The 19,416-nt window shown below is 35.2% G+C and overlaps 1 protein-coding gene across 1 annotated transcript in view; it reads right to left on the bottom strand.

Moving 5' to 3' along the window:
• Window positions 1-19,416, bottom strand: part of LOC145247473 (A disintegrin and metalloproteinase with thrombospondin motifs 1-like) — a 126,002-nt gene that overhangs the window by 80,369 nt on the left and 26,217 nt on the right. The window contains exons 4-7 of the mRNA XM_080109271.1: window positions 15,770-16,025; window positions 12,827-12,974; window positions 6,259-6,446; window positions 2,772-2,861 (exon numbers count right to left, since the gene is read on the bottom strand). Coding sequence (XP_079965397.1) covers window positions 2,772-2,861; window positions 6,259-6,446; window positions 12,827-12,974; window positions 15,770-16,025 — 682 coding nt within the window. The remainder of the gene's footprint in view (window positions 1-2,771; window positions 2,862-6,258; window positions 6,447-12,826; window positions 12,975-15,769; window positions 16,026-19,416) is intronic.

Genomic DNA, 19,416 nt, shown 5'->3' with positions numbered 1-19,416 from the left:
TCACTAAGCCATTCAAAAAACCTCACTAAGCCACTCAAACAACCTCACTAAGCTACTCAAACAACCTCACTAAGCAACTCAAACAACCTCACTAAGCCATTCAAACAACCTCACTAAGCCATTCAAACAACCTCACTAAGCCACTCAAACAACCTCACTAAGCTACTCAAACAATCTCACTAAACCATTCAAACAACCTCACTAAGCCACTCAAACAACCTCACTAAGCTACTCAAACAACCTCACTAAGCCACTCAAACAACCTCACTAAGCCATTCAAACAACCTCACTAAGCTACTCAAACAACCTCACTAAGCCATTCAAACAACCTCACTAAGCCACTCAAACAACCTCACTAAGCTACTCAAACAATCTCACTAAACCACTCAAACAACCTCACTAAGCCACTCAAACAACCTCACTAAGCTACTCAAACAACCTCACTAAGCCACTCAAACAACCTCACTAAGCCATTCAAACAACCTCACTAAGCCATTAAAAAAACCTCACTAAGCCACTCAAAGAACCTCACTAAGCTACTCAAACAATCTCACTAAACCATTCAAACAACCTCACTAAGCCACTCAAACAACCTCACTAAGCTACTCAAACAATCTCACTAAGCCACTCAAACAACCTCACTAAGCTACTCAAACAACCTCACTAAGCTACTCAAACAACCTCACTAAGCCATTCAAACAACCTCACTAAGCCACTCAAAGAACCTCACTAAGCCACTCAAACAACCTCACTAAGCCATTCAAACAACCTCACTAAGCCATTAAAAAAACCTCACTGTCATTCAAAAATAAAGTTTTAATTTAAAGTTCTCCGTCTGTCTTTCTTTCTTCCATACGCTCATTTGATTAAAATAATTCATATTCATTGTTTTCCTTTCGAGACTTACATATTTTTATGAGTAAGTGGGGTCTACAAATAAGGCGTGTTCAAAAAGAGTGGGGATAGGGTGACAAGACCTCTGAGTGACATCACCACAAGTGTTGGAGTGATGGGTGATCCTGTTTCCAGCAGCGTTTCGATCTACCCTCTTTTCTAAAATTGGATGAGATGGAGGAAGCGGGATTAAGGGTTCTTTAACGTTGGCAAGTACGTTTCTATGATATCCCAGCCAGGGAGATATTACAATAAATCTATGAACCGTAAAAAACGTACTTAATGAGATTTTGTGTGAGCTCATGTGCATTTTTATTGCGTTACAGGGTGGAATGATGAAAATGTCACCCTAAAACAACACTGCAGCTATATTTTCAAACTTTTATAGAAAAATTCAAATCAGTTAACTTGATTTAATTCAGCATCAATCACAGCTGGTTCAGATCGGGGGAGGAGGGGGAGCCAATGAGAAAAAGGTTCAAAGTCGTAGTACTTCTTCGGAAGCCAAGCGTGGGTCTCTTTGGATGTGTGCCTGCACCATCTTGCTCCCACACCCAGGATCTGCCAGCAGCCACCTGATTGCACCAGGATATTATCACACTTTTCAGCACATCTGGGTACACTTTGGTGTTGACTTTCAAGCCGATTTGAACATGTGAGGTGGCATGATGTGGCCCTCACTTGAAACCACACAACAAACCATAACCGTGGCCGAAAACATTGTTTTCATCACCCTGGCCACGTCTGTTATTCGTGGCAATCCAGTGATACATTTTGAGGGTGCTGGCAATGGTCCTGTTGTTATAACTTGGATCGGTAATGAGCATGAGGTTGTATCGCGGTATGCCCTTGATCTCGCTCATTGAACATTGTGTCACTTTCAGACATGATAGGAGGTTCCTATCACTCTTGGGATTTGTACACAACTGGCCAACTAGTAGATGGTCTGCAACCAAAAAAAAAAAAGAAAAAGAAAACTGGTTTTCATCAAACGGAAATGGAATCATGTATTCTTTTTCATTGCGACAATTTTATCGTTCCACCTCATATCAAATATGGTTGAGTTGCAAAATAGGTTGAGCCTTTCATTAACGATTCAATGGGTGGCAATTTTTAGGCAGGGGTTCACTCCATAGATAAAAAAGAGGACTCAATCTCCAGACTCGTCGAATATTCCTTGTAATGTGAATGTTGCATGATTCCCGACTGCACTTCTCCTGGTATATACGGCACAATTACGTTGACACAACGGTTCTCGTCAGATCATCGAAGTTAAGCAATGTTGAGCCTGATCATTACCAGATGAGTGACCATTTGGGAAGGTAGGGCGCTGTATGTACTGCAAGGTATAATACCAGGTTGGGAAACTGGTGCAGTCTATCTTTCTCTCGAGGGTAGATGAGCCTCTCTTAGGCCGTGGTCAGCAACCCCTCTCATGATGGCGTCATGATAAAAAAAAATACCCTTGATAGCCCTGGCGCATCATCAAGTATTCAGCTACGGACAAGATTTGAATTACACTACACTTGAGTCAAGTGGTAAGAAGACCTTATTGAAAATATTTTATATATATTTTGGTTTAGTATATTGTTAATCGCCTGAGCCGCATCAACTGGGGAATGCTGACGAGGCTGTGCAGGCAATTTTTGCAGGCCACAGTGCTCTTTCTCTAAGATGGTGGCTGTTCAGTTCCACTTTCTGACACTTGTGTCACATCTTCCTGTCATGTGAGGAAGATAAATATATAACGACAGCTCTTCCCAAGGAGAGTTCCCAACTCAAAGGGAGACAATTTCAGACAAAAAGGTACTCTACTTCTTTAAGCATTCACATCATCACAGTAATCATGTTGTAATTTTTATATATTGGGAACTTACCGGATCTTTTGAAAAAAAGGAAATTTTCTTCAATTGTATTGTGATGTTGTAACCTCCGAGCTCATTGTATTTCCAGAATTCGTATTGAACCTGAGAAAGAATTTCGAAAAAGTTAAATAATACCTAATGTAAATGTGGTATTTGGTGACTAATCTATATTAATCCCTAATTGTGCATTGAACGGATACTAATATACATAGTTCGCTGTACCTTATCATAACAAAGGTCTATACTAGGCACGGCCAAAACGGAAGGAAGGAGTAAGTATTTTTTTGGCTGGGTCTCTTTAAGAATCTACCAAAAGTCAATTAATTATCCAATCAATACAAAATTTACATCGATTATTAAGTGAAGAATATTATATTGTAGTGAGGATTGTAGACAAAAAAAAACAAACAAACAAAAAAAGCAATTACGCACGTATCAGATTTTAAGATTGAAAATCCAAATTTTTAATGTTTAATTTTGCATCCATTGTATATTGAAGTGTGAAATTCGTTGCATATGTTAATAATAATTATTTTTTCAGATTAACAAAAAATATATCTTATTGAATTAGTTTGGAATTATTTTGGAGATGAGTAAATTGTATATTTTTTATTTAATTATTTGAAATATTATCCTCATCTTCCGGTTGTTGTTTTTCACAACGTTTCGACCAATTATTTCTCTGGCATTCATCAGGTTAAGCACCATCTCCAAAATAATGCCAAACTAATTCAATAATATAACAATCGTACGGGCGAAGAACAATTGGATTTATAAGACCATAAAATCCAACATTGATTGCCCTTTGGGGCCCGTGGTGCAGTGGATAGAGATGCAGAATATCAATGATTCCAGGTGAACACAAAGCTAGAGGTTGCGGTTTCGATCCCACCAAAAGCCGGTCAGCCGATTAGTTGACCAAACCGTGGTGAGACGACAACAGTTATTGTGGATGTAGTTGGAGGATTCGACATGCCTATCCCGTCACAGTTAACCTGATGAAGGCCAGAGGAATAGTTGGTCGAAATGTCGTGACTACTAGAAGATGAGGATAATCGTCCAAATAATTAAATAAAAATATATTGTGCATTGAACGGATACTAATATACATAGTTCGCTGTACCTTATCATAACAAAGGTCTATACTAGGCACGGCCAAAACGGAAGATTAATTATTTAATTATTATATTAAAAAATAATTATGACAGCCCCTTTAAGAAATTCATTTCTTATCGTTGAGCACTTTCAGTTGAATTAAAGTCGGTCAATTTAGCTCTTATGCATAGATCATCGTATAACGATTAGATCACTCTCTGACTGACGTAATGAACATTTAAAACTAAAATGTTTAAAATTGAATGCTATTTCACGCAGTTAATGGTAGCCAAATGGATACAGTCTCCGCTAATCGAGCCAGAGATGTCTCGTGTTGCAGGGCTCAAAGAATCCCGAAAGGATGAAACACTAGTGTCTGTAGGTATTTAATTATTATATTAAAATATATATATATATATATATATGGGTATGTATTTTCATTATTTTTATGAAAAACACTAGTTTTAAATCTTTGAAAAATAAATTAATAAGTTTCTTTTAGTGAGTCCAATATTGCTAATATACCATTAAATAGGAAATGCTTTGAAGAATCGATACCAAAATAGAAAAAAATCGATAACTGCACATTTTGCTAAAAATACGATAATTTCTTTCAACAATTTGTCGTTAAGTGATATTTTTCACCTATAGTAGACCATAAAGGCTACAAAGAGTTGTTCATATTTACAAATAGTTGTTATTTCCCCTTTTCCTTTTTGCTGTGACTTACGCTTGACTTAGTTTAAAGTGTGGGGGACTTGCATTTACCATATTCTCTCATCCAGAAACACTTGGTCCTGATGGCAAGACAGGGTCAAGACGACCAAGCAAGATACTAGATGCAGGAGTTGTCTACAACACATACAACGCTTAACATTCCCAAAATGGTCGCCCATCTGATACTGACCATCCTCACCGTTGCTTAACTCTGGGGGTTATGTAGACAACAAATATGCATCGCTTATGAAAAGAAGAATTAAATTTGCCCTTTTCTCTACCCTGCAACCTCTCTCCCACAGAAGAGACGTTGCAAGCCTATCCTTGTTTTATCGTTATTTCCATGGCAGGTGCTCGTCTGAACTCCAATCTCTGGTCCCCCCTCGCCAATCTTTCATGAAAAACACCCGTCTAGCTGAATCCACTGTGAAAAATTTCCCCCACTCTATATCTGTGCCTAAATCAAAATGCGGATTCCATGAACAAAGCTTCTTTCTTAGAACTGCACGCCTGTGGAACTCTGTTCCGTCTGCCTGCTTCCCACTGGACTACAACTTGGATGTCTTCAAGTCCAACGTTAACAAATTTCTAATGAACTGCCCCCTTAAATAAACACTTCATCAAATCTCCACACTAACGTAATGTGCTTGCAATAACCCTTATCCCTGAGTGGCTTCTGGGCCTTGATAAGTGGTGATCACTGTGTAAAAAAAAAAAAGTTCTTATAAAGTTGATTCTTCACTTAATTGTCAAAACAAACGTTAAAAATACATGGAAATTTACAGGACTAAATCACTTCATTTATTTATGTAAAGGCTACTTTAAAACTATCATTAAATTTTGGATTTTTTAATTTCGCCACACGAAATCTATATGGACTGAGATAAAAGATGGAATTTATGTTATAATATTCTTGCATGTTCTTATAGCAGATCATCCTAAATCTTATTTAGACAAAAAATTTTAAAAAAATTAATTGATTCAAAAACTTTTAACAAAATATTTGAATATGTTCTCCATCGAAACAAAAATGGAGGTCAATGATGTTTTTTATTTGAAAATATCAAATTCTATTAAAAAGAGGAGAAGTTTTATATTATTTTGCTTTTCATATGATAAAATTCTAGCTTTTATCTTTCTTGAAAAAAAAATGAAAGTTGCTCAAGAATAATAGATTTTAATAGATTTTAATAGATTTTAATTCGTTAAAAAAAAAAAAAACAACTTGGTTTTTCTTCCATTTTTTACCTGTGCCTAGTCTATACAAAATTTCAGCCAGATTGACCAAGTATATTCCGAGAAAACTTCTTGCGTAAATGTGGTATTGTAGTGACTAATCCCTATTAATCTGTATAAATCCCTAACTTTGTATCAAGTAGATACCGCAATAATTAGTCCACTGCACCGTATCATAACAAATGTTCACACAAAATTTCAGTCAGATAAGCCCAATAGTTTAAAAAAAAAGTGGAGTAAATGTGGGGTTGCGATGACCAATCCCTACTAATACTTAACTCTGCATCAAACGGATACCATAATACTTAGTTTGCTGCACATATCATAACAAAGGTCCATACAAAATTTCAGCTAGATCAGCTCAATAGTTTCAGAAAAAAAAGAGGAATGGACTGACATGCAACAGAATAAGAAACTTGTAATAAAATAAAATTGCACCCGAAATACGCACCCCATTGTATTTCGTCACAACGAAATCGATCTTCCTTTGCAGACTGAACATGGAATTGTCCGATTCCAAGGATTTGGTGAGCCCGGAGTCTGCGTAGACGGCGATTTCCACAATGAGATCGGTCACGTTCTCTGCTTCTCTTTTAACTTTTTTCTTCACATTTCCTGCAAGTCTCTCCATTTCTAATTCTGTTGGGAGCAAATACCATTCGATTAATCATTGGAAAATACAATAGTTTAGAAATTGGATGGTGTCCTCAATTTTTGTTACTTAAATTTTTTTTTATTGCAAATGAATATAGATATATATATATATATATATATATATATATATATATATATATATATACGTTTTATTTTTTATTACCGTATTTTTCTGTTTAGTTACATTTTGTTTCAGCTACAAGACCGTTTTTTGGCCGTTATGTAGCTTCCTCAGACTTTTACGATGTTTTACAATATTATGGTGGAATGAAAGGGTGAATGGTTTCAGGGGAAGGGTGTGAGAGAAAAGCGGAAAAAGAGGAAGGGAACAAAAGGAGAGGTGGGAGGGTGGTGCTTGGTATGTCGGTAATGTTTTAGTTTTGGAGTTTAAGGACATTAAGTGGCTGTGGGGGGTCTGGGAAGTTCATCTCTGGTGTGGCTGAGAGCATAGGGCTACATGGAGGGGGGAAGGGAGATATGTGGGGGTAGGAGGAGGGGGGTTACTTTAAATTTCGAGTCCTAAGGTTTAGGTTGTTGGCGCCTCGTTGGTGAGATGGTTTCTTGATAAGTATGTCTTGACCTGTTAGGTGTTCGCTGAGGTTGGGAAGCGGGGGGGGGTGTTGATTCAGTTTATCTATTTGATTTTTATTTGTTGTTAAGTGCTTGGAAAGGGTTGGCTTACGGCCGTACGCGCGAACACACGCATGCGTACATACGCACACATATACTTAAAGAAACGCTCATCTGTACACATACATCTCCGCCTAGGCATGTAAACATATGCACGTATGCGTACATGCATGCATATACACCCGCGCTGCTCCCGCTGACCCCAAATTTTTCTTAAGGTGTTAAATTGAGTATGTGCGCGTAAGCATGGATGCGCGCATATACCGACACCCGCACATCGACACCCGTATACCCATGCAGCCGTATACATGGGCCTACATGCATATATTGATTCCATATGGGTTAAACAGAAACCGACTTGAAAAAAAAAATATTCTATAAAACAATATTCTTCTAAATCACTGGATTTGGCATTAAATAACCTGAAAAGGGTTGATATGCCGTAAAACAAAAAGAACCAAAGTATTTTTTATTTTTTTATTTATTTTATCTGTTTATTTAATTATTTTGAAAGTCTAATCCTTACAATTTATTATTTTCAACCTGTAATCATTATGTACACATATTTTTCAATCAAGTTTTAATAATTTTTCCAAATTAGTTAAATTGGTTAGTACGGCCAAGGATGGAATACTGTTGCCATATCTGGGCAGGAGCTGCCAAAAACAGCCTATCATGCCTTGACAGAGTACAAAATAGACTTCGTGGTTTAGTGGGGGATGCCCTTTTCTCTACCCTGCAACCCCTCTCCCACAGAAGAGACGTTGCGAGCCTATCCTTGTTTTATCGTTATTTTCATGGCAGGTGCTCGTCTGAACTCCAATCCCTGGTCCCCCCTCGCCAATCTTTCACGAAAAACACCCGTCTAGCTGAATGCTGAATCCACTGTGAAAAATTTCCCCCACTCTATATCTGTGCCTAAATCAAAACGCGGATTTCATGAACAAAGCTTCTTTCTTAGAACTGCACGCCTGTGGAACTCTGTTCCGTCTGCCTGCTTCCCTCCGGACTACAACTTGGATGTCTTCAAGTCTAATGTTAACAAATTCCTAATGAACCGCCCCCTTAAGTAAAGACTTCATCAAATCTCCTCACTAACGTAATGTACTTGCAATAACCCTTATCCCTGAGTGGCTTCCGGGCCTTGATAAGTGGTGATCACTGTGTAAAAAAAAAAAAAAAACATTTTATTTCACTTAAATAAATCATATTTTTATTTGTATTTATTTTTAAAATACAGGGTGTTTCAAAAGTCTTGGGAACATTACAAATGCGTATATCTCATGAACTATTCCAGGTAGAAAAATGAAACTGGTGCCATTTTAAAGCTTGCTTAATCAAGTTTTTGGTCATACTAATGATTTTTGTCTTATCTTTCCATGTGCAGTAATGGCGTTCTCTAAACAAGACAAGGCATTTTGCGTCCTCCAATTTGCAAAGACTGAATCGTGGACATGTGTTCAGCGTGCATTTCGCAGGAAATTTAAAAAAGAAGCCCCTGAAAGGAAATCCATTGTCAGATGGCATGCTAAATTTGTGAAAGATGGGTGTTTGTGCCCAAGTAAGCGAACAGGTCGTCCTTCCATCTGAATGGCAAAGTTAACAAGCATAACACTCGCATATGGGGTACTGAGAATCCTCATGAACTTCTTGAGCACGAGCGAGATTCACTAAAAGTGAACGTGTTTTGTGCAATTTCCAAGAAAGGTGTCTATGGACCGTTCTTTGAAGAGGCAACTATCACTGGTGAATCCTATCTCAACATGCTGGAAGACTGGTTAATGGCTCAATTGGAAGAAGCAGAATCTGATGACTGGAGTCTTAGAGTAAGGCAGTTTCTTAACACAAGGCTGCCTGCTAGATGAATTGGGAGATCTGGGCGAGGTGATGACGTTCTCATGCCCTGGCCTCCTAGGTCTCCAGATCTTACCCCGTGTGACTTTTTCCTTTGGGGCTTTGTCAAGCAACGAATCTATGTGCCGCCCCTTCCAAGAGATATTGACGAACTAAAGGCTCGAGTAACGGCAGTTGTGGGAACCATTGACGTTAAGATGCTGGAACGCGTTTGGCAGGAAATGGACTATCGACTAGATGTTTGCCGTGTGACGAATGGTGCTCATATTGAGCAACTTTGAAGATTCTCCACAAAACTTGAAACTTTAACCTTTCCAACGGTACCAATTTCATTTTTCAACTCCTAATAGTTTTTGAGTTATTAAAAATCGTTATGTTCCCAAGACTTTTGAAACACCCTGTACACTAATCATACATATAATTTTTTTTTTTTTACATAGGCGTCACCACTTATCAAGGCCGATAGGCCACTCAAGGATAAGGGTTAAAGAGTGTACAGTAGTCAAAAGAACAATATAGTAATCGATATTAATGGAAGTTCGGTAAATTTGTTAACTTAAGTGAAACGGCTCATCAGAAACTTGTTCACGGACTTGAAGACAACCATATTATAGACAGCTGGAAAGCAGGAAAACGGAAGACAATTCCATTTAACTACTTTGAGCAGTGATTACATATGAATAAACGACATAACGTTCTCATTTAGATAGCTCAATAGTGAAATACTAGAGCTATATATATATATATATATATATATATATATATATATATATATAAAATTAAAATTGTAAGTTGAACTTTACAATCAAAATTTATTGTTCGACTGAACACTCCAAAAAAGAATTTACAAAGTCCTTACTCCGTGGAGTTTCAAAGAATGCTATTCTTGTTATTCTCCTAATCAGAGGACATAAAGAAATCAGCAAATTATATTTGTAGCAATGCTAGAATTTGCTAGTTAAGGCATTAAGTGAAACCGCAATTTATTGTAGTTATAAATTGCCAAATAAAAAAGTGAAAAAATGTTGGATATGCAAAAAAAAAACTATATAAAAACAAACTGCGCATAATATTTCAGCAAATCCTCTCAAGTTGATCCGAAATGCGGAAACAGTTCTTTAGAGAGAATGGAGTCCAAAATAAGTCCAGCCTGACGATGCATATAATCTGATTGGAAAGCCTTCAAAACAGCTGAAATAATGAAATTGTTTTTTTTTCCGGAGAGTGCAGTAGCCCAAAGAGAAGTCGGTTCCCAGTCAAATGGGACCAAGCAATAAAAGGAGAGTAAACCAGTATGAGAACCTTCATCATCAGAAAAAGTGATTTCAGATTAAATTTTAAAGAAATTAAGATCAGGCTAAGCGGAAAATGAATTCAGTCCATGAAAGCATGTATTACTCTGACTGAAAATTGTCTAGACAGAACGAAACAGATCTTATAATAATTTCTTATTTTAATTCATTAAATGAGTATTTAAATTAATATTCAAAGATTTAATTATAATTTTGCTTTTATTATATAAATCTTAATATTAATCTTCTCCCACACGCTCATTTACTTTTTATTTTATTTATAATTTAAAAAAAAAATAAAAATATATATATATATTAAGTAATGTGATTTACAATTTAAAAATTAAAAAAAAAATTTTTTAATTTAAAAATCAAATTTTAATTAAATTAAAAATCAGTTTCATAAGAAGGAACAACAACAAAATCAATTATCTGTACGATCGTTTCGGAAATCCGTGCTTTTTATTGTGGTATACATGAAGTTATGTAGAACAATTATATGTAGTTTTTTTGGTAAGCACGGTCTCCTCATCAGCAAATTTAGGAGGATTTTTATTGAATTTAAAAGACACCATAAATAAACCTAGTAATTTCACTGTTACATTAAAATACACTTAGCTCTTTAGACTATTATTCTAATCTCCTAATATATATATAGCGATAGAGCATTCGATTACAGATCAAATCGTCCCCTGTTCAAGATGGGTGTACCTCATCGTTTTATATTTTTTTCTTTTTAATGAGTTCAATTTACGATAAAAGAAGAGGTACTATTTAAAATCGCCGCAAATCATTTCTTCATTTGTATATTTTTAAACTAAACATTAATCAGACGTAACTTTTTCGGGACATTCATTGTCAAGCCTAAATATCAGCTAATGTGACATTTGTATGAACGACATTATCATTATTATCTTTTTATTATTTTGCAAATTAGTCAAACGAGTAAATTATTCCTTGTAATATATAATAATCAATACAGGATTGATTCTATAATATACATATGAAATCTGCATAAATTCAAACATCATGTTTAAGCATATTGTATAATTGGGTAATGCCGGGCTGGCAGCTAGTATATATATATATATATATATATATATATATATATATATATATATATATATATATATATATATATATATATATTATTTAATTAATTGGAATTCATTTATTGAGATTTTTTTTTTTTTACATAGGCATCACGACATTATTAAGGCCAAGAGGCCACTCGAGGATAAGGATTAAAGTGTGTACAGATGAGTATTATTTATTCATTTATTTATTGCGGACTATTGTTTTTGCCTCATCATGAAACAACAACTAAAAAAAGAAGATAAATAAATAAATAAATAAATAATGTTTAAATATTGCATTTGTTACAATATTTCAAGCTCCACAATCCCATTCCGTATATTATTTATATATATATAATACATTCCACAGCCAAACAACGTCGCAGCCCACAAAATCTATGACAGTCAATGAACCGGAAGTCCAAGACTCGAGTTCCGCCCTCATTTAGGCTCATCAGTTAGACACATCTGAACTCAGGATTCGAAACCTGAGCCTCTTGCATGCGAGGCAAGCACTCTACCAACTGAGCAAGCACCCCGCACACAGCCAACACAGATCAAGCAAAGTGTGCCATATATATATATATATATATATATATATATATATATATATATATATATATATATATATATATATATATATATATATATATATATATATATATATATATCAAATCAGTAATATCTTGTAAGACTTATAATCATAGGTTTCAATACCATACCAGTTGATTGTTAGATAATTTTATTCTGAAGTATATATATATATATATATATATATATATATATATATATATATATATATATATATATCCCTATGCATCTTTCATATTATTTTGTATATTTATCTTTCTATTTTATTTTGTTTATCTATATTCTTTACTATCTCTTCTGCTTCTATATAACTATGGTATATCTTTGTTTCATTCCTCATGCCGAATTTTCTGTAGTTTATCCTGCTCAGATGAGAAGCATCAAACTTCGAAATGTCATGGTCTAAAGAGGTATTTTCCCTGTTGGTCTAATGATGTAAGTTTTATTTAATTTTTAAGATTTTAAGAACGCCACCAAATGTTAATATTTGTTTGGTTGTTTCATTTCACGGCGTATCAACCCGTTTTCAGGTTATTTAATGTCCAATGTACTAATTTTGAAAAAAAAAGGTTTTATGCTTAAAGTTCTTTGCATTTTCAAATATTTTTAATGGTGTTTGATTTAGTTGCTTTGTTTTGTATAGGAAAATTGTTACTTTTGTTTTTGGCTTTGCAGAACATGATTGAGTTTTGCAAAGAGAAAAGTAAAAAAAAAAAATAACATCAATGTTTGGTGAATTTTAGTTCAGAAAGTTGATATCTTCAGGCAGTCTGATCTAATAGTACCGGTAAATGTAAGTTGCAATGTAGTTGATCGTTTTCACATAAATTTACATAGAAAAACTGAATCCACCTGTAAAAATTATACAATTATTATTTTTTTTTTACCGTTTCAAGAGAATTTATTTGATAGAAATACTTACCCATATTGGTTGAATAAAGGTCGTAATTGGTTGCCCTTTTTGCCACGAGATATGGTTGTTCCTCCACAGAGCGTCTGTGTCGATGAGCCAAGTTGGTTGGCAGCACATTTACAGCAAATTCTAATTCGTTTGTTCTCATTGCTCCTTCCTAGAGAGTCACCCCAACCCCACAAAATAGAAAATAATTATTGGTTGGTGTTATATTTATGCAGGGTTGTAAGATAATAAGCAAAAAGATTTTTGGGTACTTTTAATGCAGAGAACGACCAGTTTTTCCATGGATGTTGCACCAACATATTTCTGCACTTTATGTAAATTGCCAGAATATGCTGAGTACTGATCAAAAAGGAAATCATCATGATAGAAAACATTTACAGTAATTTAAATAAAAAAAATTTAAATACAATTTTAAAAAAATCAACCTACGTTTAGTTTCATGAAAAAATAGTTATTTTTTTTTTGTAAAATAAGATTAGCTTGGCGACCTCACGCACAGATATTTGTATGTGGCATAGCGTGTTGTCTGTTATAGGAGGAAATACGGGGAGTTGATGGTCATTGTCGCATAGGGTAGAATTAGCTGCAAAGTTCTTGGCAAATAGTCTGGCCTTGTCTGATGCTGACGAGATAACCTCAGGTCCATTGATGATAGAACGCACGCTTCTGTTTAAGATCCTGTTTGCTATTTGCCAGAACTGGTGGGAACCAAGCCGCTGCTCAGCTACTTTGGATTTAACAGACTGAGCGTATAGCTCTCTTGCATTTTTTATTACTCTTTTACAGTGGTTGCTGGCAGTCCTGAAAGCAGCTTTAGTCTCAGTACATCTATTACGTTGGTAGCTATGGAAAAAGTGATTTCTGTGCGCGATGGCAGCAGCACATTCAGGGGAGAACCATGGCTGGCTGTTAGGTTTTTGTTGGAATTTTTTGGATGGTATGAATCGGTCTATGCTTACAATTAACCATTCGGTCAGGTCTGATACTATAGAAGACACATCCTTTTTAAACATGGAATGCAGAGGTAGGTCAGATATGAATCTATGGAAGCTATCCCAGTCAGCCATAGAGTATCGATATACAGTACGGTGGAGAGGTACGTCTGAAGACTTATTACATTTCATTTTTATCTTAACTGCTACAACAGAGTGGTCAGAGGATCCCAGAGGAGATAGAACGGAACATGAACACAGCTCAGGGGAAGTTGAGAGGAAAAGCTCTTGAAGGCTTGCATATTGACCGGTAGTATCAGGCACACGGGTGGGTTCGTGAACAATCTGAGTGAGGTCATAAGCAATGGCAAAATCATGACAAAACCTCCCCTCGTCATCGGTTTTATTTGAGTGGGTCAGCCATTCCACATTATGGACATTGAAGTCACCGCAAATGTGAATGTTAGCCGAAGGATGAGCAAATAGGATGTGGTCAATTTTCTCAGATATGCTCTAAAAGATAGTAACCCCATTGTTGTGGGGGCGATAGAGGGAAAATATAAATGCAGTGGTGTAAGCTAGTGCAATCCGGAAGTACATATAAGGTAAATTAGCATCTTCTCTGGAGATATCCCTACCACATGGAAAGCCATCTTTGATGTAGCCACATATTCCATGTCCATGGCGATCTTGGGGGTCAGATTTAGATGTTAAGTTAGAGTATCCTTTAATTATGAATTCGTCTAGAGAAGTAGTTGGCCCTATGCCAGTTTCTCTTAGAAAGAATATGTCCGGTTTCGTCTCCTGTAATTGTTTTTCAACCTCTGGAAGGTTGGAATGTAGACCCCTGATGTTGGAGAAGGAGACCTGGTAGTAGGGGTCTATGCTGGAGGATGGGATTCTAGGTTTATTCGTGTTTCTTTTTTGGAGATTTGTCATGATTGTTGAGGTTTTGGGGTTTGTGGAGCAGGTCGGTAGATTTGGTTGGAGCAGGACAGAGAGGGAAAATAAGAGAGAAAAAGACAAGAATTTTTTTTTTTTTGTAGCACATGATAAGGTAAAGCCATAACAGTTACCCACTAGTATGGCATCGAGAGGCCCTACCAGAAACTACTGTATGGTCCAGAATCCATTCACCAAATGGCAATACAGCAGCCCCGGTACTTTGCACCTGCTGATAGGACAGCCTCCTTAGTGGCTAATCCAAGGTTTGGGTTCCTGACTATCAGGCGGGTAACGTCAGCCCAGATGAAATGTTTACCTCCAGCACCCTTACTAGTGACATGACCTCAAGGATAGACATAGAAACAGAAATTTTCCGACATCTCAGGCTACTCTTTACAAAGTACTACCGACCTGGAAAGCAACTTTTTCTTCACCCTTAGTCAGAAAAATCATTCATTGGAAATGAGGACTGAAGGACAAAAAAGGAGAAGCGAGAGTTACTGGAGCTGCCAATAACACATCCACATACATTATCTACTCTCCATTGAGAAAAAAAAATAAATAAATAAATAAAAAATAAATAGAATAAATAAAATAAATAAATAAATAAAAAAAGGTGAGAAGGACTTATTAATATCTACTTAGTATAAGTCCGTTGCCCCATTCCCGGCTTAGGATAGTACTTGAAGATAGTCTCCCCTCCCATGTAAATGCATGGATACTTTTTGCCTTTATCTAGGTCGAGCTGGGATGTTCGACCTTTCCAGCTCCACCCCATAATAAATACGCTATAATGGAACTTTTATCAAATTGAAAAAGTCTGGTTATTTTTAACTCGTTTAAAAATCTGGTTAAGAAGTAATACCTTTAGGGTTTTGTATTAACTTTAGCAAGAAGTAATGCATACTTTAGAAGGAAAAAAAAAGCCGCATGTTTTTGAGTTCAGATAATATGCAAATACAATTTGGGAAATGTTCAATTTCATGGGAGACATTTTTTTTCTCGTTTTAAATATAAGAAAAAGTATTGGTTAATAATAGTATTTTTGACAAGAAAGATAAATATTTACCAGTCCATCACCACAGTGTGAAAAAGATGCTATTCCGTCATGCGAGACAACATGACCACAGAGGTAGCAGTTCCGGAAGGGTCCATTGGTTATGACTTCTTCTTTGTCCCCATCGGATAAACTCACTGACGAGCTGGGATGAAGAACAGAAAAACCGGCCTTCAATTGAAGAATCATGGTTTCATTCTCAAATGGAAGATGAATCTCAATATCGTCATTTTCAGAGGAATTTTCCGGCAGTCTTTGGGAATGGAATCTAGAAATAAATAATAATCACAATTTGATTAAACTTCAAACTTTATAAGACTAAATTCTGTATAAAAGAATATTACCAAATTTGACAGTTTGCCGTGAATTTGGTAGGACGCAGAATTAAGATGCAGAGATTATATAAATAAATAAATATTCACAGACAATGGGAATAGACCAAAACCCAGGAGAAAGATCAGACTAGCTTATTCCACCATGTTTATTTATTTCCCGTTTTTGACGTCACTTCTTTTGACACGTTAGCTTTAATTACGGTCGTGATTAAATCTTAATCTAATTCGAATGTGGGAATTTATTTTTTTTCACACAATCTAACACAACCCATTTACTATAATATGCCATTGTATAAGTGGATTGCTGGGAAGAGATAACGACTCCCTCAATAACGATTGATTTCCTATTGTTGTCAGACGTGACGTAAACAATTAGTTGAGGTAAAGCTTACCAAAAAAAAAAAAAAAAAAAAAAACCAAAAAAAAACCCCCCAAAAAACAAAAAAAAAAAACAAAAAAAATAAAAATAAATAAAAAAAAACAAACAAAAAAACAAAAAAAACAAACAAACAAAAAACACTTAATTCGCAAGTTAAATATTATTATATTATTTAAGGAACAAATACACAAGTAAAGTTCTACCCCCCCTCCAAAATAATATTAATCTTTGATTACCTACTTACAGATCAGAAAAGACATGATTATCTATTTCCAGATATATGGCATAATTATGTTCTCGTTAGATCACGAAAGTTAAGCAACGTTAAACCAGGTCAGTACAAGATGGGTGATCAATTTGGAAATACCAGGCGCTGTATGTAGGAAGATGATAACACCTCCCTGCAAGAACTGTAAAATAGATGTCATCTCCCCTGATTGAGATATACATGCGACTGGGGATCGCTTGTGAATTTAATATTCCCCTGATACTTCCTCCTTGAGAAGAAGCCGGTTTACCCAACTTGAGTGAATACTGCTGGCGTACATACATACTTGCAGTTCAAATATCGTTTTCCAGGACATACAAGTTGCCTTCAATAATTTTCCAGACCTTTTTGTGCAGGCATTTAAAATTGTCGTAGACTCTTGAAAATTCAGTATGTTATTGCTATACATCTTATGAGATGACTGACCAATTTTTATGATTTCAGGTTCAAATGAAAATTTATCTAAAAATGAATAAAAGCAACAATCTGATTGAACTTAAAATTTTACAAGACTAAATTCTGTATGAAGCATGTTACCAAATTTGTCAGTTTGTTGTGAATTTGGTAAGACACAGAATTAAGATGCTGAGACTTAAAAATAAATATCCAATGGCATTGTGAATAGACCAAAAACCTAGGAGGAAGATCAGACTAGTTTATTCTACCATGTTTACTTCCCGTCTGTGACGTCCCTTCCTTTGACACGTTACCTTCAATTATAATCATACTGCCTCTATGCTAAGTGTACCTACTCCTGCTCAACAACCATTTTGGTACACCCAGTTTAATTATTTAAGAATATTTCGGTTCTCGCTACAAGAACAAATACAGAAGTAAAGTTAAAAAAAAAAAATTAACTATTAGCAGTTTTTGGAATGGAATCTAAAACAAAACAAAATAACAACAAAAATAAAACAATTTTAATTAAACTTAAAACATTACAAGACTAAATCCTAAATGAAGAATATTACCAAATTTGTCAGTTTGTTATAAAGTGGTATAAATCGTCTCCAAGAATTTTTTTTTTTTTCCCCTAACTGACACACGTACAATTATTTTGTTGGTCTGTATTTTTCAGATGCGATTTAACTCGAACTGGAACAAAAAATTAAGGATTAATGTTTATTTATATTTTAACTAGCAGAACTATCCGGCGTTGGGACGTAATAAGTATTTCATTTTCATCAATCAATATTATATCGAAATTCCATCTTTCTGACTTAACAAATGATCTTATTCAGCCAATCACAGTTTTGCATCTCTCAACATCCCCGTCATTTACTAACATAAGGGGTGTAGTGATAATTAGATGTGTTCAGTCCAGAAAATGATGTGAGAAATTCTGCAGAAATAAGCAGGCTCCTCATTGGTCGGTTTGTCCGCTCACGATTTTGTTTGAACCAATCAGATTGCTTGTTATTTACTAATTGCCAAGGATGTGCTTGGCGCCAAGTTTATCCTTTCAAATCATCAGATTCGATACAGACACAGGTTGGAATAGACGATCGAATTCTCACTCAAGGCTTGTAGCCTCAAATCTCTTTGTCTCACTGAGACGGTTTAATGTGGGACGAAATGTTATTATCATTTCCAAACACCAATGTCCTCATGTTGGGCGAATTATTATATTATCGCACGCTGTTGTGCTCTGTGACTTTCATCATTACAATATAAGTTCTGCTACAATTTAACCTGTTATTTGTCCGCCATTTGGACAGTTATCTACAGTGAACTCCTCGAGGATACCCGACTTGCAGTAACCATCTTGGAAGATATCTCCCAACTTGCAGCATTCTTTATCGGCAGATTTTGAACCCAGCTTTTATCGAAGATGAACTATTACACCTTTGGGGTGTTACCGGCCCATTATGGCAAATAGCTGAAGATGACACATCTTTTGAAACTCGAATCTTTTTGCTTTAATAAAATTGACGTTGAAGTTTAAAAGGTGAGTCTGTTTGTTGTAATTCTGATTGGTTTTCTCTCATTCTGCCAGGGACAAAACCTTGTGAGAGAAATTTTCACATGGTTTTTTTTTTTTTTTTGCAAAAGATCCCCCCTCCTCCTCTTCTTCGTTTTTTTTTTTTCTGCAAGAGTCGCATTAGTTTATAATTGTAGTTTAAATTCTTATGCCATTAACTTGCAATATAAATGTCGACGTTTCTTTTGTCGGATTGTTGACATTTTTATAATACTGAAGCGTTCTTAGATTTGTCGTAATTTATGAATTGTAAAAAAAGGGTACACTGTGCACCCTATTTAATGTGTAGATAGTAAAAAAAAACCATATCCATCTTATTAATTTGTAACTGAAATAAAAAACCATATCCATCTTATTAATTTGTAACTGAAATAAAAAAAACATATCCATCTTATTAATTCGTAACTGAAATAAAAAACCATATCCATCTTATTAAATTGTAACTGAAATAAAAAACCATATCCATCTTATTAATTTGTAACTGAAATAAAAAACATATCCATCTTATTAATTTGTAACTGAAATAAAAAACCATGATTCTAATTAATTTGTAACTGAAATAAAAAACCATATACATCTTATTAATTTGTAACTGAAATAAAAAAAAAACATATCCATCTTATTAATTTGTAACTGAAATAAAAAAAAAACATATCCATCTTATTAATTTGTAACTGAAATAAAAAACCATATCCA

This window comes from Euprymna scolopes, chromosome 25, assembly GCF_053919585.1.
Source record: "Euprymna scolopes isolate OS-2025 chromosome 25, ASM5391958v1, whole genome shotgun sequence".
Lineage (NCBI taxonomy): Eukaryota > Metazoa > Mollusca > Cephalopoda > Sepiida > Sepiolidae > Euprymna > Euprymna scolopes.
Note: the sequence above shows the minus strand (reverse complement) of the source record. Positions and strands in the feature narration are given on the sequence as shown.